The sequence below is a fragment of the Pipistrellus hanaki genome, assembly GCF_964339955.1.
Source record: "Pipistrellus hanaki genome assembly, chromosome: 3".
Classification (NCBI taxonomy): Eukaryota; Metazoa; Chordata; class Mammalia; order Chiroptera; family Vespertilionidae; genus Pipistrellus; species Pipistrellus hanaki.
Genome location: NC_140505.1, coordinates 35,994,778 through 36,016,086, shown reverse-complemented (window position 1 = coordinate 36,016,086; position 21,309 = coordinate 35,994,778). Strand labels below are relative to the sequence as shown.

At 36.9% G+C, this 21,309-nt stretch overlaps 1 protein-coding gene across 1 annotated transcript in view; it reads left to right on the top strand.

The window, feature by feature from the left end:
• The window catches only part of TM9SF2 (transmembrane 9 superfamily member 2), a gene marked incomplete at its 5' end in the record, with an annotated part of 62,796 nt that extends 47,352 nt beyond the window's left edge, over positions 1-15,444 (top strand). Inside the window, 5 exon segments of the mRNA XM_084880268.1 lie at positions 761-920; positions 2,989-3,140; positions 6,519-6,630; positions 11,498-11,669; positions 14,751-15,444. Of these exon segments, the coding sequence (XP_084736394.1) occupies positions 761-920; positions 2,989-3,140; positions 6,519-6,630; positions 11,498-11,669; positions 14,751-14,818 (664 nt within the window). The 3' untranslated portion in view covers positions 14,819-15,444.
• Positions 15,445-21,309: the final 5,865 nt, after the last annotated feature.

The window sequence follows — 21,309 nt, the reverse complement described above, 5'->3', positions numbered from 1 at the left end:
AACCAACATCATTTAATGATGAAACATTAGACACATTTTAATTAAATCACTTTTGTGCCTTCAGTTACTTAGCTTCTATTCACAGCATGAAACAAGGGATACATTTCAAAAAAGTGGTGATCATATTATTATTTATTGGTGACAGTTTGTATACAAAGAACATTAACAAATTTCAGATATATAAAACTTGTAGAATTAATAAGAGTTTGACAAAATGGCTAGATATCAGCTAATATTCCAAGATAATGAATACAACCAATAACAAATTAAATATTTTAATTCTAATGATATTTTTGTGGGAGGAGAAATCTATTTACAGGATTATTAGGAATAGAAAACATTTACAATACCTAAAGTAACTTCTGAAAATAGGCACGATCCCATATGACAAGTCTGCAATGCTTATTAACTAGTAAAAGATACAAATTCACCATGTTACTTGATGAGAAGACTTAAGTATTCTGAAAGAGTTTGGAGATGTCCATGGTTAGCAGGACAGAGAACACAAAAATAGACCAAATACTACAATAGTATACATGGAATTATAATAAATGTGGCATCAGAAACCAGAGGAACCGTAAAATGATGCTGGAACAATTGATTGTCTTTATGAAGGGGGAAAAAATTCTGTTTTTACCTCACACATGAAATCAGTTCTAGGTGGATTAAAATCGAAATGTAACAGACATAACAATTAGATGAAAATATAGAAGTTTAGGGAAAGCTCAAATTTTACCTAAAATCCTCTTTTGTCTTTCAGGATTGTATTTGCTGACTTCTTTATAATGAATCTGATTCTCTGGGGAGAAGGATCTTCAGCAGCTATTCCTTTTGGAACACTGGTTGCCATATTGGCCCTTTGGTTCTGCATATCTGTGCCTCTAACATTTATTGGCGCATACTTTGGTTTTAAGAAAAATGTAAGTTTATAGATGTTAACTTATTCAAATGAATTTCAACTGTGGGAACTACTTTATGCACCCTTAAAAGATATGTCCTGTGGGATCTGGATTTCACAGAAAATTGACTTCAAAGTTTGATTGCAATCATTTTAAAAAAGTCGTACATACTTAGGAATGTGGTAAAGAGATTATATTTATAAACTTAGATTTCAAAGTTTCCTAAGTAAATGGAAACTAATACAAATTGATAAATGAAAAGTTAATAAAAACTAATTAAAACTCTGAATTTTTGACATTAAAATAAATTATTTTACTTTTTTTTTTTTTTTAACCTAAAAGGTATGTGCATTTTCTCCTTAACAATAAGTGTTTCTAGTTTGCATTACTTAACTAAGTAAACCAAGAGTATGGGTTAGGAAGTGAACTAAAAAAGTGACCATAAAATAATACTAGCAGTTTTTAAAATATGTAACTTAGGAATAAATTTCATATGCTTACCTTTTAATACTTGATTTTAAGGAAGATTATAATCAAGTTCAGCCCTTCCCTTCCTCCTCCCTATCTTTCTCTACCTCTTTTTACCCTGAGGCTAAGAAGAAAATTAGAATTTTTTCTGCAGTGCCACATTCTTTAACTTCACTATTCTTGATCTTCTCTGGAAATACTCAGTCCACAAGGTTAAAAGAAATAATGTATCACAGTATACTTTGTGAGGCAACCTGGAACCTTTGGAAGAAACTATCAGTGCTTCATAGTCTCTAACACATCTACCATACCAGTCTACTAAAAGATCTTACAGTTTTTTGGCATTTTGTTTAAATTATGTTTAAATTTCATAACTGACTGTATGAAATTTTTTAAATTACAGATTAAATAAGTACTGGAAATTATAAAATATAAAAATTAAAAAATGTAATGATTCTATGCACATATATACATATATCTATATGTAAAATAATCTGGTACATGGAAGGATAATCTCAATGAGACTGACAAATTTTAAACTTTTATGTATCACAAAAATTTTAGAAGTATGCTTTGAACTTTCTTGAAAGAAAATGAACTTCTACATACCTGCCCTTTCCCCCTCTCATGTAACTATGTTTAGGTACTTTAGTTTTTAGTGTTTTTATACTATCATGTAATACTAGTGGCCTGGTGCATGAAAATATTGTACATGCACTGGGGGGATCCCTCAGCTTGGCCTTCCCCCTCTCACAGTCTGGGAGCCCTCTGGGGAAGTCCTACTGACAGTATGGCCTCCCTCTGGGGGAGGCAACCGGGCTGATCAGGGGAAGACGCCATCTTCATCACCCCACTGCTGCTGCCACTGTTGGCCACAGCGGGTGGAAAGGCCTGAGCCCCAGCCCTCACAGCTGCTGGGGCTCATGAATGCCTTAGCCCTGGGCCTCATAGCTGCCGAGGCCCAAGGCTACCTGAGCCCACAGCTGCCTGAACCCTGGGCCTTGCAGCCGCTGTGGCTTTGTCCAGTGGACATCTGGATGTACATCCAGAAGGCATCCTCCCTAAATAGTGTGTTATCCTTTTATTAGTATAGATGTTATGAAAGAGAGAATAATTGAGAACATCTCTCATACTTTAGTCATAAAGCTTCATATAGCCATTCATTGTCTTTTTCATGTTCTTAAGTCTTAGTAAAATTGAGCTATTTTAATAAAGATGACATCGCCCATCTCCAAATTACAATACATTAAATAGTTTAAGCATCAGGTGATTTCTTACAGTGGGTATATATTTAAAAGGGGGAAAAGTCTTTTTATTAACTATTATGTCCTGTGTATTTCACACTTTGGGTAAAGCCATTAGTTAGTGGATAACTGCTGGAAACAGTGGTGGCTTGTTCCAGTAGTCAGACTGTTGCACCAGATAGTATCTGGTTTGTGGCTTCTAAGTACAGATTTCTGTTTGATGACTTAAGTAGACTTGTCTTATCATTAGTGTCAGCATGGAAGCTGAGAAAAAACAGGCAAATAATCTAGTACAGAGAAGAATTTTAAAAGTATATATATATATATATATATATATATAATTACAAATCCTTTCTTTAATTCTTTCTTTACTGAAGGCCATTGAACACCCAGTTCGAACCAATCAGATTCCACGTCAGATTCCTGATCAGTCTTTCTACACAAAGCCATTGCCTGGTATTATCATGGGAGGAATTTTGCCCTTTGGGTGCATTTTTATACAGCTTTTCTTCATTCTGAATAGTATTTGGTAAGCTAAGGACTAAGTCCTCTTATTGCCATTACCATTATATATGTATTATTAGCTTTCTCTTTTTGCTTATATGGATTACTGTTTATATCTTACAAATGTAAGCTGTTCTCTAATAATCAGAAATCTTAAGAGTAATTTTTTTTATGTGGAAAAAAGATAATAGTGATAACAGCTATTATTAATTGAACCTTATTAATTCTTACTCTAACTTAATTCTCGGGTCTCTATGAAGTGCTTATTATCCACATTTTACAGAGATGAAAATGAGGCTTTAGAAGTTAAGTAATTTAATTTGCCTGTGTCACATAGTTACTATGTGACAAAAAAATTAATCCAAGTCTTCAAACCTATGTTCTTAAATAAGTCATCTGTACTGCTTCAGAGAAGATACTCTGAGCTCCTGATCAAGAGGTTTCGAGCAAGCTTGGGAGGAAGGGTTGAGCTAGCTAACCTTTCAAAGTCCTTATTTTCCCAGGAGTCTTTCATTCTCTGACTTCTTATTTGAAAAACTAAAGAGGGTATTTTAAGCCACTCCATTAGGGTGTATACATTGCCTTATATTATGATAGTTATTTGATCACATTGACATATGTTAGAGAAAGTTTTGAGGTAGCATAAAGTGAGAACTAAATTTGAGCTTTTTAGTCATTAGAACCTCTTTCTTTCAGGTTATTATAATATTTTCCAAATCCAACTGCTTTTATAATATATACTAGAGGCCCCGTGCATGAAATTCATGCACTGGGGGGGTCCCTCAGCCCAGCCTATCCCCTCTCATAGTCCAGGAGCCCTCAAGGGATGTCCTACTGACAATCACCTCTGTGGGAGTTGACCGGGCTGATCAGGGAAGGCACCACCCCCATCACCCTGCTGCTGCTGCCACTGCCAGCTGCTGCAGCCACCAAGGTGTTTTCTTCAACATAGACTCCAGTCCCTTCACCATGAAAAAATGACATTTTTCTTTAGGCATTTTTCACGATGTATCTTTCATAGGCTATGACATTTCTTGTTTTTTGGTGGTTTTTGTTTTGTTGTTTTTTTTATCCTCACCTGAGGATATGTTTCCATTGATTTTTAGAGAGTGTGGGAGAGACAGAGAGAAACATCTGTGTGAGAGGGACACTTCAATTGGTTGTCTCCTGCATGGGCCCTGCCCTGGGCCCCGGCCAGGGAGGAGCCTGCATTCTAGGTACATGCCCTTGATCAGAATCGAACCTGGACCCTGAGGTCTACAGGACAAGGCTCTATCCACTGAGCCAAACCAGCTAGGGCAGGATATGACATTTCTTAGCCCCTCCAGCAGCAGACCTTTGTTATTTTCCTCCAGGAGTGAGGCAGAAAAACCCTAGATCACCTTCTTGCATTCTTATTACCCAAGTTACCAAGAACACTGTTAGTGGCGGCGTACAGGGAGCTTAGCCAGTGAGTGTCAGAAAGGTGTTTCCTCTGTAGCTCACGTGCAGAGGCCCCCCTGGTATGTGTCCGCTGGGGTGGGGGCAGGCTCTGAGCCATGCCACAGCTGCTTGGGCATGCCCCCAACCCTGGTGTGTGTCCGCTCTGGCCTGCCCCCCGCCCCAGCCTCCCCGCGGCCACTGGGGCTGGGGGCAGCACGTAGTCCCCTCCTGCCCATCTGCGCGCACAGCTCCTCTTGAGCCAGTTGTGATGCAGCCTCTTCCTGAGCTGGTTGTGATGCCTTAAGGCACATGTGTCAAACACAAGGCCCGCGGGCCAAATCCAGCCCGCCAGGCCTTGCAATGTGGCCCGCACCGCGCTGTCATCACTGCACTCCGCTGTCAGTTTATGACATTGTCAGTTTATGACTGTTCAGTAAACCATTCGGCCCGCGATTTAGGCTGGATTTTAGATTTTGGCCCCTTCTCTGATTGAGTTCGACACCCCTACCCTTAAGGTGTCCCAGCTAATTTGCATATTACCTCTTTTTATATACATATAAATTTATATACATATACATTTAAATTTATATACATATACATATAAAAAGAGGTAATGTGCACTGGAAGGGGGGGTCCCTCAGCCTGGGCTGCCCCCTCTCACAGTCTGGGAGCCCTCGGGTGGGAGGCAACCCGGCGATCAGGGGAAGGCAATGCCTCATCACACCTCTGCTGCTGCCACAGCCAGCAGCACAAGCCTCAGCCGGCCCTGGTTACCTGAGCCTCGGGCAGCCCTGGGCATCTGGGCAGCCGCCATCTAAGGCTTGACTTCGCCTTGGGCTGGCCCTGTGTGGCTAGGGGGCTGAGCAACTGGGGGACTCTGGAGGCAAGCGCACAGAGTGGCTGAGCTCGCCTACCCCGTGCCTGCCTCCCTGATGGGGCTGAGGGGACTGCATACTGCCATCTTGTGGCTGTGGGCGCCGCCATATTTGAGGGTGTGGCAGTCAAGTAGCATATTCCCTCCTTATTGGCTGTGGGCGTTGCCATTTTTAAGGGCAGGACAGTCAGCATATTCCCTCATTGGCTGTGAGTGTCACCATCTTTGAGGTCAGAGCAGTCATTTAGCATATTCCCTCCTAATTTGCTGTGGGCACCGCCATCTTTGTGATAGTGTGAGGGTCAATTAGCATATCGCCTCTTTATTAGATAGGATAGATACTAAATGTGACCATTTCTTAGTTTGGCTATGTCTTTCCATTAATTTTTTATCAAATTTGTGAGACTCACCAGTAGACAGACTAAGCACATTTGAATAAATAAGAATTTTAGATTCTACTTGAGCAGGAAAGCAAAGCCCATGACATTGTCATATCCTTCCTCTCCTGCCCCACTCCTACCCCATCATTGTCTAAATCTATAAGAATTTGTCTTCTTTGATTAGCTGGAATAAGACCTTGGCAGGACATCAGCCCAAAATGCCAACGTTGCAGGTTTAATTCCTGTTAGGGCACATACAAGATTCAACCAATGAATGCATAAATAAGTGGAACAACAAATTGATGTTTCTCTCTCCCCTCTCTTCCTCTCTCCCTCCTGCTCTCTCTCAAATCAATAAATTTGAAACAAAAAGAAAGGTAGTCCTGGTTGGTGTGCTTCAGTTGGTTGAGCATTGTCCAGTGCACCAAAAGGTCCCTGGTTCGGTTCCCAGTCAGGGCACATGCCCAGATTGCAGGTTGGATCCCAGGTCAGGGTGCATGCGGGAGGCAGCCTATCAATGTTACACTCTCACATCATTGTTTCTTCCCCTTCCTCTCTCTAAAATCAGTAAAAATATATTTTTTAAAATATATTTTACCCAAAAAAAGGTATATCTTGATTAGTTGAGAGAAACGGCAAACATTTTCAGTTTAAGAAAAATGAAAAAATTGTGTTATTCACTATGTCAAAGAGAAAATATAGTTTCATTTTGAATGTTTGATTATAGGTCGCACCAGATGTACTACATGTTTGGCTTCCTATTTCTGGTGTTTATCATTTTGGTTATTACATGTTCTGAAGCAACTATACTTCTTTGCTATTTCCACCTATGTGCTGAGGTATGTATTAGCAGTATTCACTTATGTTAATTTGTACACAGTATTTGTAATTTTGGCATAAGACTGAAACTATTAATTAAAATAATTTTTGCATATATGTGTCATTAAAGTAGAAATTGACCTGTATTCCTAAATTAAATGCAGTCCTTTTTAGGATTGAATTAAGATTGTATACCAGTTCAGTAATAGTATTTACTTTGAGCTTAACTTTAAAATGTTAATTTCCTAAGAATAGCACATCATGTTAAATTTTTTTTAAATGTCTGACGTAATATTCTTTTTGTAACATATTTCTAGACTGAAAATTTAGAAAACATAAAAAGATTTTAGTGAAAAAAAAATTATTAAAACATTACATTGTAATGAGTGATATTCGTGGCAAAATGATGGTATCCTATATTATAGGTTAGAGTTGATGTCTAAAGATTTAGGTTGTGTTAAATCATTTTTTCATAGTTATTTTCTTTACAGGAGATAAAATCTAACTTTGTTAAAATTGAGATGCTTTTTTTAAAAAAAATTAAGGTTAACAGAACAGTCATGGGCATGTAAAGTCAATAATATTCTAATAACTATGTATGGTGTCAGATGGGTATGAGATTTATTGGGATGAGCATTTAGTAAGTTATATAATGTCTAAATATAACTTACTAAATGATCACCCAAAATTACACCCAAAATTAATATAATATTGTATGTCAGCTATAATTGAAAATAATACAGTTTAAAAAAATAATTTAAAAAACAAAAATAATTTTTAAAAAGTTTAAAAAAAAAACAAAATAATTTCCCAGAAGAAAAAAAAAATCAAGGTAAAATTCATATAACAAAATCAGTAATTTTAAAGTGAACATTTTGTTGACACTTACTACATTTACAGTATTGTTTAATCACCACTTCCATCTTGTTTCAAAATATTTTCATCATCTCCCCTAAATAAAATCCCATACCCATTAATAGTTGCTTCCCATCCTCCCTCCCCAGTCTGCTCTGTCTCTACAGATTTACGTATTCTAGATATTTCATATAATATGTGTAGCCTTTTGAGTCTGGCTTCTTTCACTTAGCAGACTGTTTTCTAGGTTCAGCATATTGTAACATATTAGTACTTCATTTCATTTTTTAGCTGAATAATATTCCATTGTATAGATACACCCCAATTTGTTTACCTATTGGTGTATATTAGGTTTGTTTCCACCTTTTAGCTATTGTGAATAGTACTGCTATGAACTTTGATGTACAAATATTTGAGTGTTTTCTATTATGAGAGGTGTATATGTGGAAGTGGAATTACTGAGTCATGTGATTTTTTAAAAAAATATATTTTTATTGATTTTTTACAGATAGGAGGAGAGAGGGATAGAGAGCTAGAAACATCGATGAGAGAGAAATATCGACCAGCTGCCTCCTGCACACCCCCTACCGGGGATGTGCCCGCAACCAATGTACATGCCCTTGACCGGAATCAAACCTGGGACCTTTCAGTCCGCAGACTGACGCTCTATCCACTGAGCCAAACTGGTTTCGGCTATGTGGTAATTCTTTAACTTTTTGAGGAACCACCAAATTGTTTCCACAATGGTTGCACCATTTTATATTCCTACCTACAGTTGCACAAAGGGTTCCAATTTCTCCACATCCTTGCCAGCACTGTTATTTAAAAAAAAAAAAAATTTTTTTTTTAATAATAGCCATCCTAGTATGTGTGAAGTAGTGTCTCATTGTGGTTTTTCATTTCTCCAGTGACTAATGATGTTCAGTGTCTTTTCCTGTGTTTGTTGACCATCTCTATGTCTTATTTGCAGAAATGTCTATCCCATTTGTTTACTCGTTTATAAATTGGGTTATCTTTTTGTTGAGTTGTAAGAGTTCTTTCTATATTCTGAATACTAGATCTTTATTAGATCTATGGTTTTCAAATATTTTCCCCAGTCTGTAAGTTGTCTTTTCACTTTCTGGATAATATCCTTTATATGAAAGTTTTTAATTTTGATGAGTCTGATTTTTATATATTTTTTCTTTTGTTGCCATATCTAAGAATTTATTCCTAAATCTAAGGTTACCTTTATGTTTTCTTCTAATGTATAATTTTAACTCATATATTTAGGTCATTGATCCATCTTTAGTTAATTTTTGTATATGGTGTTAGTTAGGGGTCTGACTTCATTCTTTTGCATTTGAATATCCAGTTTTCCCAGCACCATTTGTTTAAGAGACTATTCTTTCCTCATTGAATAATCTTGACAACTTTGTTAGCCATTGGCCATAGATATATAGGCTTATTTCTGGATTCCCAATTTTATTCCAGTGATATATATGCTATCGTTATGTCAGTACCACACTTTTGGTTAGCATAGCTTTGTAGTAAGTTTAAAATTGGGAAGGGTGAGTCCTTCAACTTGGTCCTTGTTTTTGAAGATTATTTTGGCTATTTAGGGCCCCTTGCAATTTCATATGAATTTGAGGATCGGCTTTTCCATTTTGGGGGGGAAAGGGGGGAGGGGCATTAGAATTTTGATAGGGATTGAATTGAATCTGTAGATCACATTGGAGAGAATGGCCGTCTTAACAATATTAAGTCTTCTAATCCATAAACACGGGCTAGGCTGTCTCCCCATTTAAGTCTTCTTTAATTTCTGTTAGCAATAGTTTGTAGTTTTCATTGTACAAGTCTTTCTCCTCCTTAGTTAAATTTATTCTTAAGTATTTTATCCTTTTGGATGCTGTTCTAAAGGGTTTGTGAAAAATGTTTGTTTTTCTGATTGTTCATTGCTGGTGTGAGAAACACAAATGATTTTCATGTTGAATTTGTATCCTGTAACATTGCTGAATTTGCTTATTAGCTTTGTTAGTTTTTGTGATTCTTTTGGATTTTCTAATCTTGGTATGCTTTTCAGATATATTTATTTTTCACATACTCAAAGGGGTAGATGACATAGTGAAGTATTTCTTTCACAGATCTCCTAAGATATAAGCCACTTCATGTAAAAGTAAGAACTGCTTTAGCCCTGGCTCAGTTGGCTCAGTTGGTTGGAGTATTGTCCTGTACACCAAAAGGTTTGATTCCCATTCAGGGCACACATACATATGTTGTGGGGCAACTGATCGATGTTTCTCTCTCTGTCCCTTCCTCTCTCTAAAAAAAAATCAATAAACATATCCTCACATGAGGATCTAAAAAAAATTTAAATAAATAAATGAAAGAACTATTAACTGTTTAAAAGAACTGTTTAAACTCACCTTGTTTAAATTACCAATATATATAAAAGGCTAAGCGACCGCCTGACCGTCCACTAGACAAATAGTAGCTATGACACACACTGATCACCAGGAGGCAGACGCTCAGCGCAGGAACTGCTGAGCTGTGGTGACTTGGCAGCAGTGGTTCTCAGGTGATGCATCCAAAACCAGAGAGGAGGGAGCCCAGTTCCGGAGTGCACCACCTGAGAACCGCCCTTTTGCAATCCAGGACCCCTCGGGTGATGTCGAAGAGCCAGTTTCCACCCGATCCCCACAGGGCTGGCCAAGGGACCCCACCTTGGGTCTGGCCCTCACAGAAACTTTTTGACTCAATTAGCTAAGTGATGAGACATGCAGTACCTACTGGCTGCATCCCCAACATCCGGCCCATTGTGCTTAACACATTGCAGACGGATCACAAGAATTCTCGTGTTTTGTGTTTGTTTGTTTTTGTGGCCAATCACGAGAATTCTTTAAAAAAGATATTAGCTTTTAAGAACATGTGATAAATAACTTCAAAATGCAATGGATATTTAGTTTTAAACCATGCCTTTTAACATTTATATAAGACCTTTTTTGTACTCATTCAGTAGAAATTTATCTGGCCAGTAAAACTACCAGCCTGCAATGTGTTAATATTGATTTCCAGTGGAGGCAGCGAGTTTTCCTGCTACCCCTCTCGGTTGGGAAACTGGCCACAGCTTCCCTTCTTCTGGGAACACTAGCACCAGTGGGTAACCTCCGGGGAGGGAAGGAGGTGAAGGAGCAGCTCAGGTGGGAAGAAGGAGGTTCCTGCCACCACAGGACTCTGCCTGGGCAGAAGGGCCTGGGCAAGAGGCTGACATGGAGCAGGGTCCTGCCCTAAGCCCACTAAATTCCAGGCTAAGTAAATCCTGTCTGCAAAATAATTGGCATTTTGCAGCTTAATGCCTGCAAGTTGTCAGTTCCTGCAAACTTAGGGTACAGTGAGATGAAAGAAGTGAGACAGACACAGAGAGAAAGTGACATCATATTGGGAGAAGAGAGGAGGGAGCCAGATTCTGGGTGCATCACTTAAAAACCAGGACCCTTTGGGGGTGTTGGAGAGCCGGTTTTGGCCTGATCCCTGCAGGCCAGGCCAAGGGACTCCACCGGTGCACAAATCCATGCACTGGGCCTCTAGTGTTAGTAATAACTGAAAATGGATTTCAGCTCCCCTTAATAGACTAATCTTTTTCCTAATATAGTTGACCAGACTATAAGTAGTGTTAATTTTTAACTATATAAATGTAAATAAGCCTTGTAAATAAATTAATTATCTAAGTAAAAAAATATTACTTTTCTTTGGGAAGCATACATTTTAAAATATAGTTTAACACTTCATTATTCATAAACTGTTTAAGATTTTCCACATGTTTTAGCCAGCACTAAGTAGCTCCACCAAAGATAGGGAGTGCTTTTTAGTCCCATTAGTGAGGAGGGAAATTAACAAAGTTCACTGGGAGAAAAAGACTGGAACCAATATAAAAAATTAGATTTATGGGCTATTTCATTTAGCTATCTTTGATTTGTAACTTTATTCTGCTACATGTTATCTACTAATTGGGAATTAATTCTTGTTCTTTGATTATTTTTCTTTTCTACCTAGGATTATCATTGGCAGTGGCGTTCGTTCCTTACTAGTGGCTTTACTGCAGTTTATTTCTTAATATATGCCATACATTACTTCTTTTCAAAACTTCAGATCACAGGAACAGCAAGTACAATTCTGTACTTTGGTTATACCATGATAATGGTTTTGATCTTTTTTCTTTTTACAGGTAAGAATTTAAATGATTATTTTTAACTATTAAATTTTTAGGCAGGTTATTCAAATTACTTATGAATATTTTCCCTATAAAACCCAGAAGGTTTCTACTACTCAGCACTTCAATATTTAGTCCTCAGTGCAACTAAGTATAGTCTGGTTTGCCCCTGTGTGGTGAATATCACTAAACCAAGGTGAGGAAGCAGAAGCTAAGGCAAGAAGTCTTAACAGGGTCATTGTTGTGCTAAAAGTACTGGAGTACCTGGACCAGTACATCTCAAGTTTTCCCCCTGTTAAGCTCTCTCTTTTTTTTAATCTTAATTGTTGACATTATTGCATATGTCCCCTTTCTTTCCCCATTGTCCCCCTTCTTAGCCTGCTCCTGCCCCCTGCCCCTGTCCCTCACCACACTACTGTTCATGTCCTTGGATTATGTATATACAGTAGGTCCTCGGGTTACGTCAGGGATCCGTTATGGCGTACATAATGCAATTTTTGCTTTTAAATCAGAACCCACGTACATAAGCACCTATGTCACTCACATGGAGCACATACACAGCAGTAATGAAATGAAACAGTAAAAAAAATTTAAAAGAAAGATAACAATTCCTGACCTTGTGGTAAATAAATAATAAAAATCATAAAGCACATATATACATACGTCGAAATGATGGAACTTTTTTTTTTAATAAATAAATGGGAGATGGTGATGTAACTACAAAACGATGTACACCGAGTCCAACATAACCTGAGGACTGCCTGTATGCACACAAGTTCCCTGGTTGATCTCTTCCCACCTACCTACTCCTCCCTGCCTTCCCTCTGATATTCAACAGTCTGTTCCAAGCTTCTATGTCTCTGGATCTATTTTGTTCATTAGTTTATTTTGCCTATTAAAAAAAAAAAATAGAGTAAAAGTCTCTAGCTACTTAAGTTTAGAAGTAAAGTAGAAATTTGAGAGGTAAAGTCAAGATGAGATTGAGAATAAATGATATCAAGAAAAGATAGTCATAGTACTTCCCTTATTCTATAAGTTTCAAACTACAAGTTCAAAATTCAAGTACCTAATGGTGTACAGTGTATATTATAGTGGTATTTATGTATGTATTTTTTCTCTAAGATAACTTTCCTATATCTTAGAGCCCTATGGGTACTTGTAAGCATGTGTGGAATAACGGAACTAAAAAAATAAAATTCAGGGACCTTTCTTTGTCACAAAAAAATGTATATCTAAAATTTTATCTAAGGTTGTGTTGCATGCTATATGAGTAAATATAGGATCCCAAAAGAAAAAAAAATATTTAAATTAGAAATGTTCTACTTTTTACTCACCTGTTAACATTTAAGAGAACTAAGTAGGTTTTTGAAGTGCCCCTGTTGCTATATCAGTATATGACAAGCTTCAGGCACTTACATCAATTCTGTATTCCAGGTCATTGGTCAGACATAATGAGGTTGGTGTTTTCTAAAGGGGTATACTTCTGGAGTTACTTCAGGACTCCAGACCCTTATCTAAGTCAGTCTATTTTACAAAACAAAATAATATTCAGTCATTTAAAAAGATGCTTTAAGTATGTATATTATATCTATTTCATATTAAGAAAAAGATAAAATACTAAAAGTATTTTGTTAAGAATAAAGTAAACATTCTTAGGGTTATCAGTATGGTGATAAAATGTTTTCTCGTCTTAACATACCTTCTCTTAAACATAGGTTGTTTTAAATAGATTTATGTTTTCATCATTACTTTACTGAAATTAATCCTAACTTCATCCTTAGCTAAGCTTACTAATGACCCTTTGAATAATCAAAAGGTACTGTATATCCTCCCAAACAGTGACTTGTGCATAATAGGTACTCGGTACATGTATGCTGTGAGAATGAGTATGATAACATTTATAGCTTTCCATAGTAATGTCCCACTTGACTTAGAAAATCTCCTTTAATACTTTTTCTTCATATCACATTTAAAACAATATTGAAAACCAGACATACACAAAGAGTATGTATGTCTCCTTTCTGTATTCTTCTGCACCCCCACCTGTTGGCTGTTTCTCAGGGGTAATCCTGGAAAAAATGGTATGCCTCTCAGTTTTTAAAAATATGTTAGGCACTTTCATAATTTAGTATATATCCTTTTGCAAAACAGAGTCTCTAAATTTATATTTACTAGATCTAATCATGGTATAGTTTTTAAAAGTACTACATTCTAAGTCAGAAAAAGCAGATTTGAGTTCTGGTCCTATTTATTAGCCATGGGGCCGTTAGACAATTATTCCCTCGGGGCTTCATTTTTGTCACCTGTCTAGCATTCAGTGTTTTGGAATCTAGGTTAATGAAGATACCTATAAATCAAGGCATATATTTTTTCATGAATCATCTCACGTACTCTGCCTGTCAGTCTATGGAGGCGGCTAGGGCATATAAAATTATCTGTTTAAAACAAGATAAAAAAATGGGCTTGCAAATTCAGTGACCTACTCCAAAGATGTTATACATACCCCATGACAAATCTGCTCTGTCCTCTGGTACCACAGCACCTCTCATTCTCAGTGGGAATGCATCTTTATTATTATCCAAATTATATTGCTTTAAACACTTTGTAAAAACTTTCTGCATTATTTTATTATAGTTTTTTGAAAACCGGTAATTCCCAATAACTATACTTAGAAAATATCCCCATTTAATCTATGAATCTGATGCTCTAAGCTAGTCATATCAGACCTTGAATTAATTTTAATAGCATCTTTTCATTTTATGATAAAACATTATTTAAAAGGAAAGGAAAATTGTCATCCTTTTCATCTTAATTTCAATCTTTTGCATGTAATAAGAAAAATGTATTATAGAAAGCTCAGGTAATCTTATAGTATAAAAAGTTCTTTCTGTCAATTTCTGTAGGAAATTTAATTTCAGGTGGTTGTATGTTTTTTCAAAAAAGCTCATGGATCTATGGTATATTCCTTGAAGGTAACAGATTTTAGTTTTGTGGCTTTTTTTTTTTTTTAGGAAACAGTCATTTTAAACCACTATTTATGTGTAAATTATTAGGCTTTCTTTAAAAAAGCATTTACTTTTCTTTTTTCTCTTATAGGAACAATTGGCTTCTTTGCATGCTTTTGGTTTGTTACCAAAATTTACAGTGTGGTGAAAGTTGACTGAAGAAGCCCGGTGTGTCCAGTTAAAACAGAAATAAATTAAATTCTTCATCAACAAAGATCTGTTTTGTGACTACCTTGAGTTTTATCAGACTTATTGGCCTAGTAATCCTTCAGAAAGAGTATAATTCTAAATGCACCCCTTCCCATACACTTTTCCCCACAAAATGTGTTTTCAACACTAAAACATTTATATGTAATTTGATCAAGTATATATTCAGTTGTTCTCAATGAAGAGCAAATTTAAATATTATGTGCATTTGTAAATACAATAGCTATAAAATTTTCAGTACTTCTAATGGCAGTAATAGAGGAGGCCACATTAAACAATACCGATGAAATGCCGCACAGTTCATTGTAAATAGAATTTTCTAGGCTCGGTAGGTGGAAAGAATTATTTTTCTTTGAAGGAAATAACTTTTTATCATGGTAATTTTGAAGGATGATTCGTATGATGTGTTTATTGGGGGGATATGGCTTTTTTAAAAAAATTCTGTATTGGTTGTAATTGTTCATACTTTCTTTTCTGTGTTGACTTCATTATTCCCATGGTATTGGCCTTTTAAACTATGTGCCTCTGAGTCCTTCAATTTATAAACTTGTTATCTTAATAAATATTGTAAAAATGTCTTCATTGCATCATTACCTGTTGTATATTCAAAGGGAATCTGTAAATATTGGTGTTTTAAAATGAGTTATACGATTTTATCAGATTTTACTGTTTTTGTTAATGTAACACTTTCTGAGTTTTGATTCAAATGAAATTCCAGTGTCCTGGGCTTTGTGACAAATCTAAAATTTTTACCAGTAGGCAATAATGAAAATTTTAATCATGTATATCTAACTAGGTAATTGATGTACTGGTAAGTCTAGTTGATATGGGCCTTACTACATTGTTATTAAGGACATTATATTTCTAACCAATTTTTTTCAAAATACAGCATTTTTTATGTTTTTTAAAATCCTCGCCTGAGGATATGCCCATTGATTTTTAGAGAGAGGGGAAAGAAGAGAGAGAGAGACATCAAGGGAGAGAGAACATTGATTGATTGCCTTCCATCTGTGCCCCAACCGGGGATTGAACGTATAACCTGAATGGGAATCGAACCCCAAACCTTACTGTATATGGGATGATATTCCAACCAACTGAGCCACACCAGCCAAGGCTGCATTTTTTATGTTTTAAAAGTCAATTTTTATGATTAGCAATGACTGGGAAATCTTCCTCTTTACGATTACATTGTCTTAATTTGGATTTCAGTTTTATTTCTTAGAGTTAAGAAATAACTATTTCTCTTTCACATACATCTGATTAATTGCAATTCATTTATGTGGAATATAGAAGATTGGGATTTCAGAAACATTAGTCTGCATATATCTGTGAGAATATTCATCTTGCATTTTAGGGGCTCAGGGCTTGCTGCTTATGAAAGCAAACCAGATACTGTCATTAAACTTACAACTAAAATTACTCTCTTTTGTTCGTATGATGTTGGTGGATTCCTGCTCAGTAATTTTATATTGATATCCTTTTTAAAACTGACCTATTGGTTTTAAAGAGTGAAGGAGCTTTAGTTATTTTTAACCTCTAAAATAGGTCAAATTTAAATAAGTTTCAAATTTATATATCTCTTGCAGAATATTTAGTTTTTTAAACACAATACTGTTAAGATGCCATTGCAATAGGATGGTTGACTAAATAAAGGTTTTATAAAATCTTCAGATTCCGACCCTAGGCTAGTTTTGTTGGTCAAGTTGTTTCTTCAGTTTTATTTTTCCTTCAGTGAACAATTAGCTTAGTGATTAAAATAGCTTACCGTTTTGATGTAACTTTCTTTTTCTTTACACTTTGAAGTAGCCATATTTCACACTTAAGCAATGAAGAGGCAATTGGAAAATAAAAGTACTGAATTAAAGGAAAAGACGTAGAGGGAGGATGAGGAAGGAGACTATCAAAAGGCAAGACCGTTGGTGAGGAAGGTAGTGAAAGAAATGGCGTCTTCTCCATGACTTTTATCCTGACTTCTTAAGTCAGCTGCTGTGTTTTGTTTAGGAAGTTCTCTGGGATAAAAGCACACTGGCTAGGCATGTGAGGTGGTTGGTAGGATCTCAGGAGCCTTGTCTTTAGCTTGAGTGTTCCCCAGGAAGAGAACAGTTGGATTGCATTGTGCTCTGAGCACAGCGACTGGGCTTCTTAAGGCGATTGTGGAGAATGACTCCTGCCAGGGAAGAAAGGGCTTCTGGCCTGGACCTTTATCCTGCTTCTGATAGGACCAGAATTGCTCAGATAACCTAAGCTGCTTGGGAAGGTGTTTTTAAAACCCTCATTAATAAAGACCTCTTGCTTCATTGTTTATAATGTAATTATCAGATGTCTATCTATCGTCCACTAAGATTATAAGTAACTTACTGGAATATGGTCTTTAGCTTATCTTGGTTGGGATGGTGCCATGAACACGAAAGGCAGTCATGTGCTTCTGGTTTCTTGTTTTTTTTCCTCTGTCAATTCAGAATTTGTGTCGTGTGTGTGTGTGTGTGTGTGTGTGTGTGTGTGTGTGTGTCCCAACTCTTGACTAATTTGATAAATCTTAATGTCAACACATAATTTTAAAAAAAAAATTTTAATGTATTGATTTCAGAGAGAGATGGAAGGAGAGAGAGAGAAATATTGACTCGTTGTTCTACCTATTATGCATTCATTGGTTGATTTCTGCATGTGCCCTGACTGGGGATTGAACCCGCAACCTTAGCACATCACTCCAACCAACTGAGCCACCCAGCCAGGGCCAAAGTAATCTTAATAATGCTATTTAACATTTGCACTTTAAGTCTTGTGGCATAAAATCAGAACTTTAACTGGAAGGAGTGACTGGAAAGTACTATTTAGGTAATGAGACAGTTTGGGGGAAGTAGGTGAATGTAGACCTTTCTGTGCCTATCATACCATATAGGGGCACATGTCTTGTGCACAGTACAACCCAGAAGTTGTTCAATGGTCATAAATGAGCATCTTGTACCTTTATTCTAACTTGAAAATACCTGAAATCTGTGCTATCAATTCCTTATACTTTCATATATACTAGCTAAGATAATGTCATGCCACAAAAAAACTTTTATAAACCATTACAGGTTTTAAAGATTTTTTAAATCGTTAACTTTAGGCTTTATCAAGGCCTATTTTTTTAATGAACAAAATAAGTAACCTAATAAAATGCATTCCTCAGCTTCTTCCAATGGATGGACACAAGGGTGTGTCATCAACATGTAAATTTGTGTCATGAAGAAATAATTCCATATCTGTATTTTTCTCCTACATCCAGAATAGATGGTGCCCATATCATGCCTACAATGAGATCTGTATATAGAAAATAATACTTTGCTCTTTCGGGTATATTTACTTTGATAGAACCAAACCTGTTTCCTTCTATTGATTTGTTTTCTCCTTCAATGTGACTTGAAGTTGTAACACCAAGAACCATTGATATTTAAAAATCTGCACATTTCCTCTAGCTTTAGAAATTCTCTTGGATTTCTTCAGCCTGCTCATCTGAACTTCGTCTCTTCATTTTCTCATTTAATTATCTTTTCCTTTTCATTCGTTGACCTATAGCTAAATTTGACATCATCATTAATAAAGAATTATGTATTTTGTAAAGAAGAAAACACAAGCTCCAAAAGGTTCTATTATTTCCTTTGGATATTTTTAGCAAAAAAACATTCTGGGCCACATGAATGGTATTGACCATGATAAATAAACTGGTCATTTCTCTGAAAAGAATTACAAATAGGACAGATATAAGTCAAGAATGACAGATTGCATTCACTTTTAAAAGTTTTTATTGATACCTTGCAATCAATGACATTATTTACATAGGATTCAAGTTTAATTCTCTTCCTAAATATAAGCTAAAGCTTTCTGGTTATGTTTCCCTGAAAATAAGACATCCTCCGAAAATAAGACCTAGCGCATGGAAAGATAAGACATCCCCTGAAAATAAGACCTAGCACAACTTTGGGAGAAAAAATATAAGACACTGTCTTATTTTCAGGGAAACGGTAGAAGAAGAAAAAACAACATAGGTGGGTGGGTCAGAATGAACAAGGCTGTTCTAACTAAAGCCACAGTCAGACACTTAATGTTGTAGGATGTTGACTGGGACTATCTTGTGTACAGCAGTAAACTAGGGTGGTAGGGTTAGAGTTACCTTTTCAAGATACCTTTTCAATGTTTTCTTTATCTTGCAGGTTCCAGAACATGCTATTTTGAGTCTATAAAATTACACATCTTAACGTGCATCCAGCCACATTGTCTTGTACACTTGTTCTATGTTCACTGACAGTTGTTAAACAAATCAGCACTGGCAGAACTTTGCTAGCGCTTCTCTACACTTAGTTTGAACTGTTACCCATGGAAGCAGCTCAAACATAAAGCTACAAAGAGGCTAATTGAAATCAGAATGCTGGGTCACTTCTCATTCAAACAAAACAGATGGCCCTCCTCGCCACACTTCTGTCGGACCTGGGGGGAGGGATGATTAAATGCATGTTTAACTCTCACACATGCTTCCTGCTCCTTAAAAGGAATTGCACACAGCTATTGAAATGCCCAGTGGAGGAGGTGGACTTTTTTTAAACATCAGAGCTCATTTCCCTTTATTGTGAAGGTTTAAGAAAACACTTTATTGAGGATATTCAGTATTTAGAGTTTCAACTTAGATTTGGAATACCTACTTTAATTTTCACTTTAATTCATGTTTTCCTTTGGAATGGGTAATCCATGCATGTGGTAAACAATTCAAAATGTACAAAAGAATATAGAGAAAAGCAAGTCTTCCTCATCCTTCAGTCACTTGAATTCTCATCCCTACAGACATCATTGTTAATGGTTTCTTGTGAATCATTCCAGAAATTCCACCTTTATTTTTTTTTAAATATATTTTATTGATTTTGTACAGAGAGGAAGGGAGAGAGATAGTTATTGATAGAAACATCAATGAGAGAGAATCATCTATCAGCTGCCTCTTGCACACCCCCTATTGGGGATATGCCCGCAACCAAGGTACATGCCCCCGACAGGAATCGAACCCGGACCCTTCAGTCCGCAAGCCGATGCTCTATCCATTGAGCCAAACCGGTCTCTGCTCCACCTTTATTTTTAACCACTTATTGAAACCTGTGTGTGGATACCCATTTAACTGGCAATGTTAATAGTATTTGGTTTCAAAATGGGCGTGAGGTTTTGTTTTATGAAAGCAACTTTGGAGGTTGTGTTTTTAGTGTACAGCGTGTTCAGCATATTAGCACAAAGCAATACTTAAGTGACACCTCATTGGTATTTAACTTGTAAAGTGGTATAAGCCATCTCTTGGGACCTGTGTGGGGTAGGAAATTTGGAGAAGAAACTATTGCTCCAAAGCTCAACTACCCGCGGTCAGTACATGATGACAAAAACTCGACCCAAAGCATTGCCAGACCCCAGCTAACGGTGCATCACATGTACAGAAAATGTGGCCCCGATTTCTCATCTTTGAAAAACAACTTAAAACAACTTGATGCCTGGCAAAACAGGGAGGTTTGCCTCAGGAGCCCAAGATATAGTCTCCCAACTTCCTCTCCATTCACCACCACCACCACCCGCCTGTCTTATCAAAGTTTATCGTTTATGTCTACCTCGAGTGTTAATTTTGTTTTTTCATCTGTCAGGGTGGTTGCATTTTTTAGTCATATGAATAACCATGGAGTGAGCTTTGTATGATGGGAGAGGGGATTAAAAATGTGTGTTAACAGATTGGGGGGGTACACTTCCTTCTCAGCCCCTTGACCTTGCTCCACTGAGGTCACAACTTCATGTTTCTGGAGCAACCATAGGGCTGGTTTGAAGGGAATGCCCCTTTGTTTTCTCTCACCTGCCCTCAGGGCTGTGGCCAGAAGCCCAGATGATGGGGTACCTCAGAGCACACTCCCAGCTCAGGCTCCAGGTTCTAGCAATTCCCCAAACACATCCTGCCCTGCCCTGGCACCCAGGGTAGTCCCAGAAGGCTGAGTTGCTCCCCACCAACTTAATCCTGGGGTGGTACTGGTTAAAGGTTCCCCTGAGGGAAGAACAGCAGGCCTCACGCTGTTTATGAGTTGCCCTCAACCATTGGAAGGTGTGGCATATTTTCAAAACAAATAGCTGTAATTTTATCCTTTCTGACTTACATTTACATTCAAATATTTAATCTCTAGGTTGCTATAGTTATATGTGAGTAGATATAAAGAGTGAAATTCTTTTAGCATGACAAAAGGCTAAATGGGCATTGGGTAAAGATGTACATTTTAAGTCATATCAGTTATCGCTGATTCTACCAATGTTCTAGTTGCAAAAAACAGGGTGGGGCAAAAGTAGGTTTACAGTTGTTCGTATGGAAGATAATCTACACTAATAAAAGAGAAAGATTGACCATACCTTCATGACATCTACCAGCCAATCAGGAATGAGTACACAAATTAGCC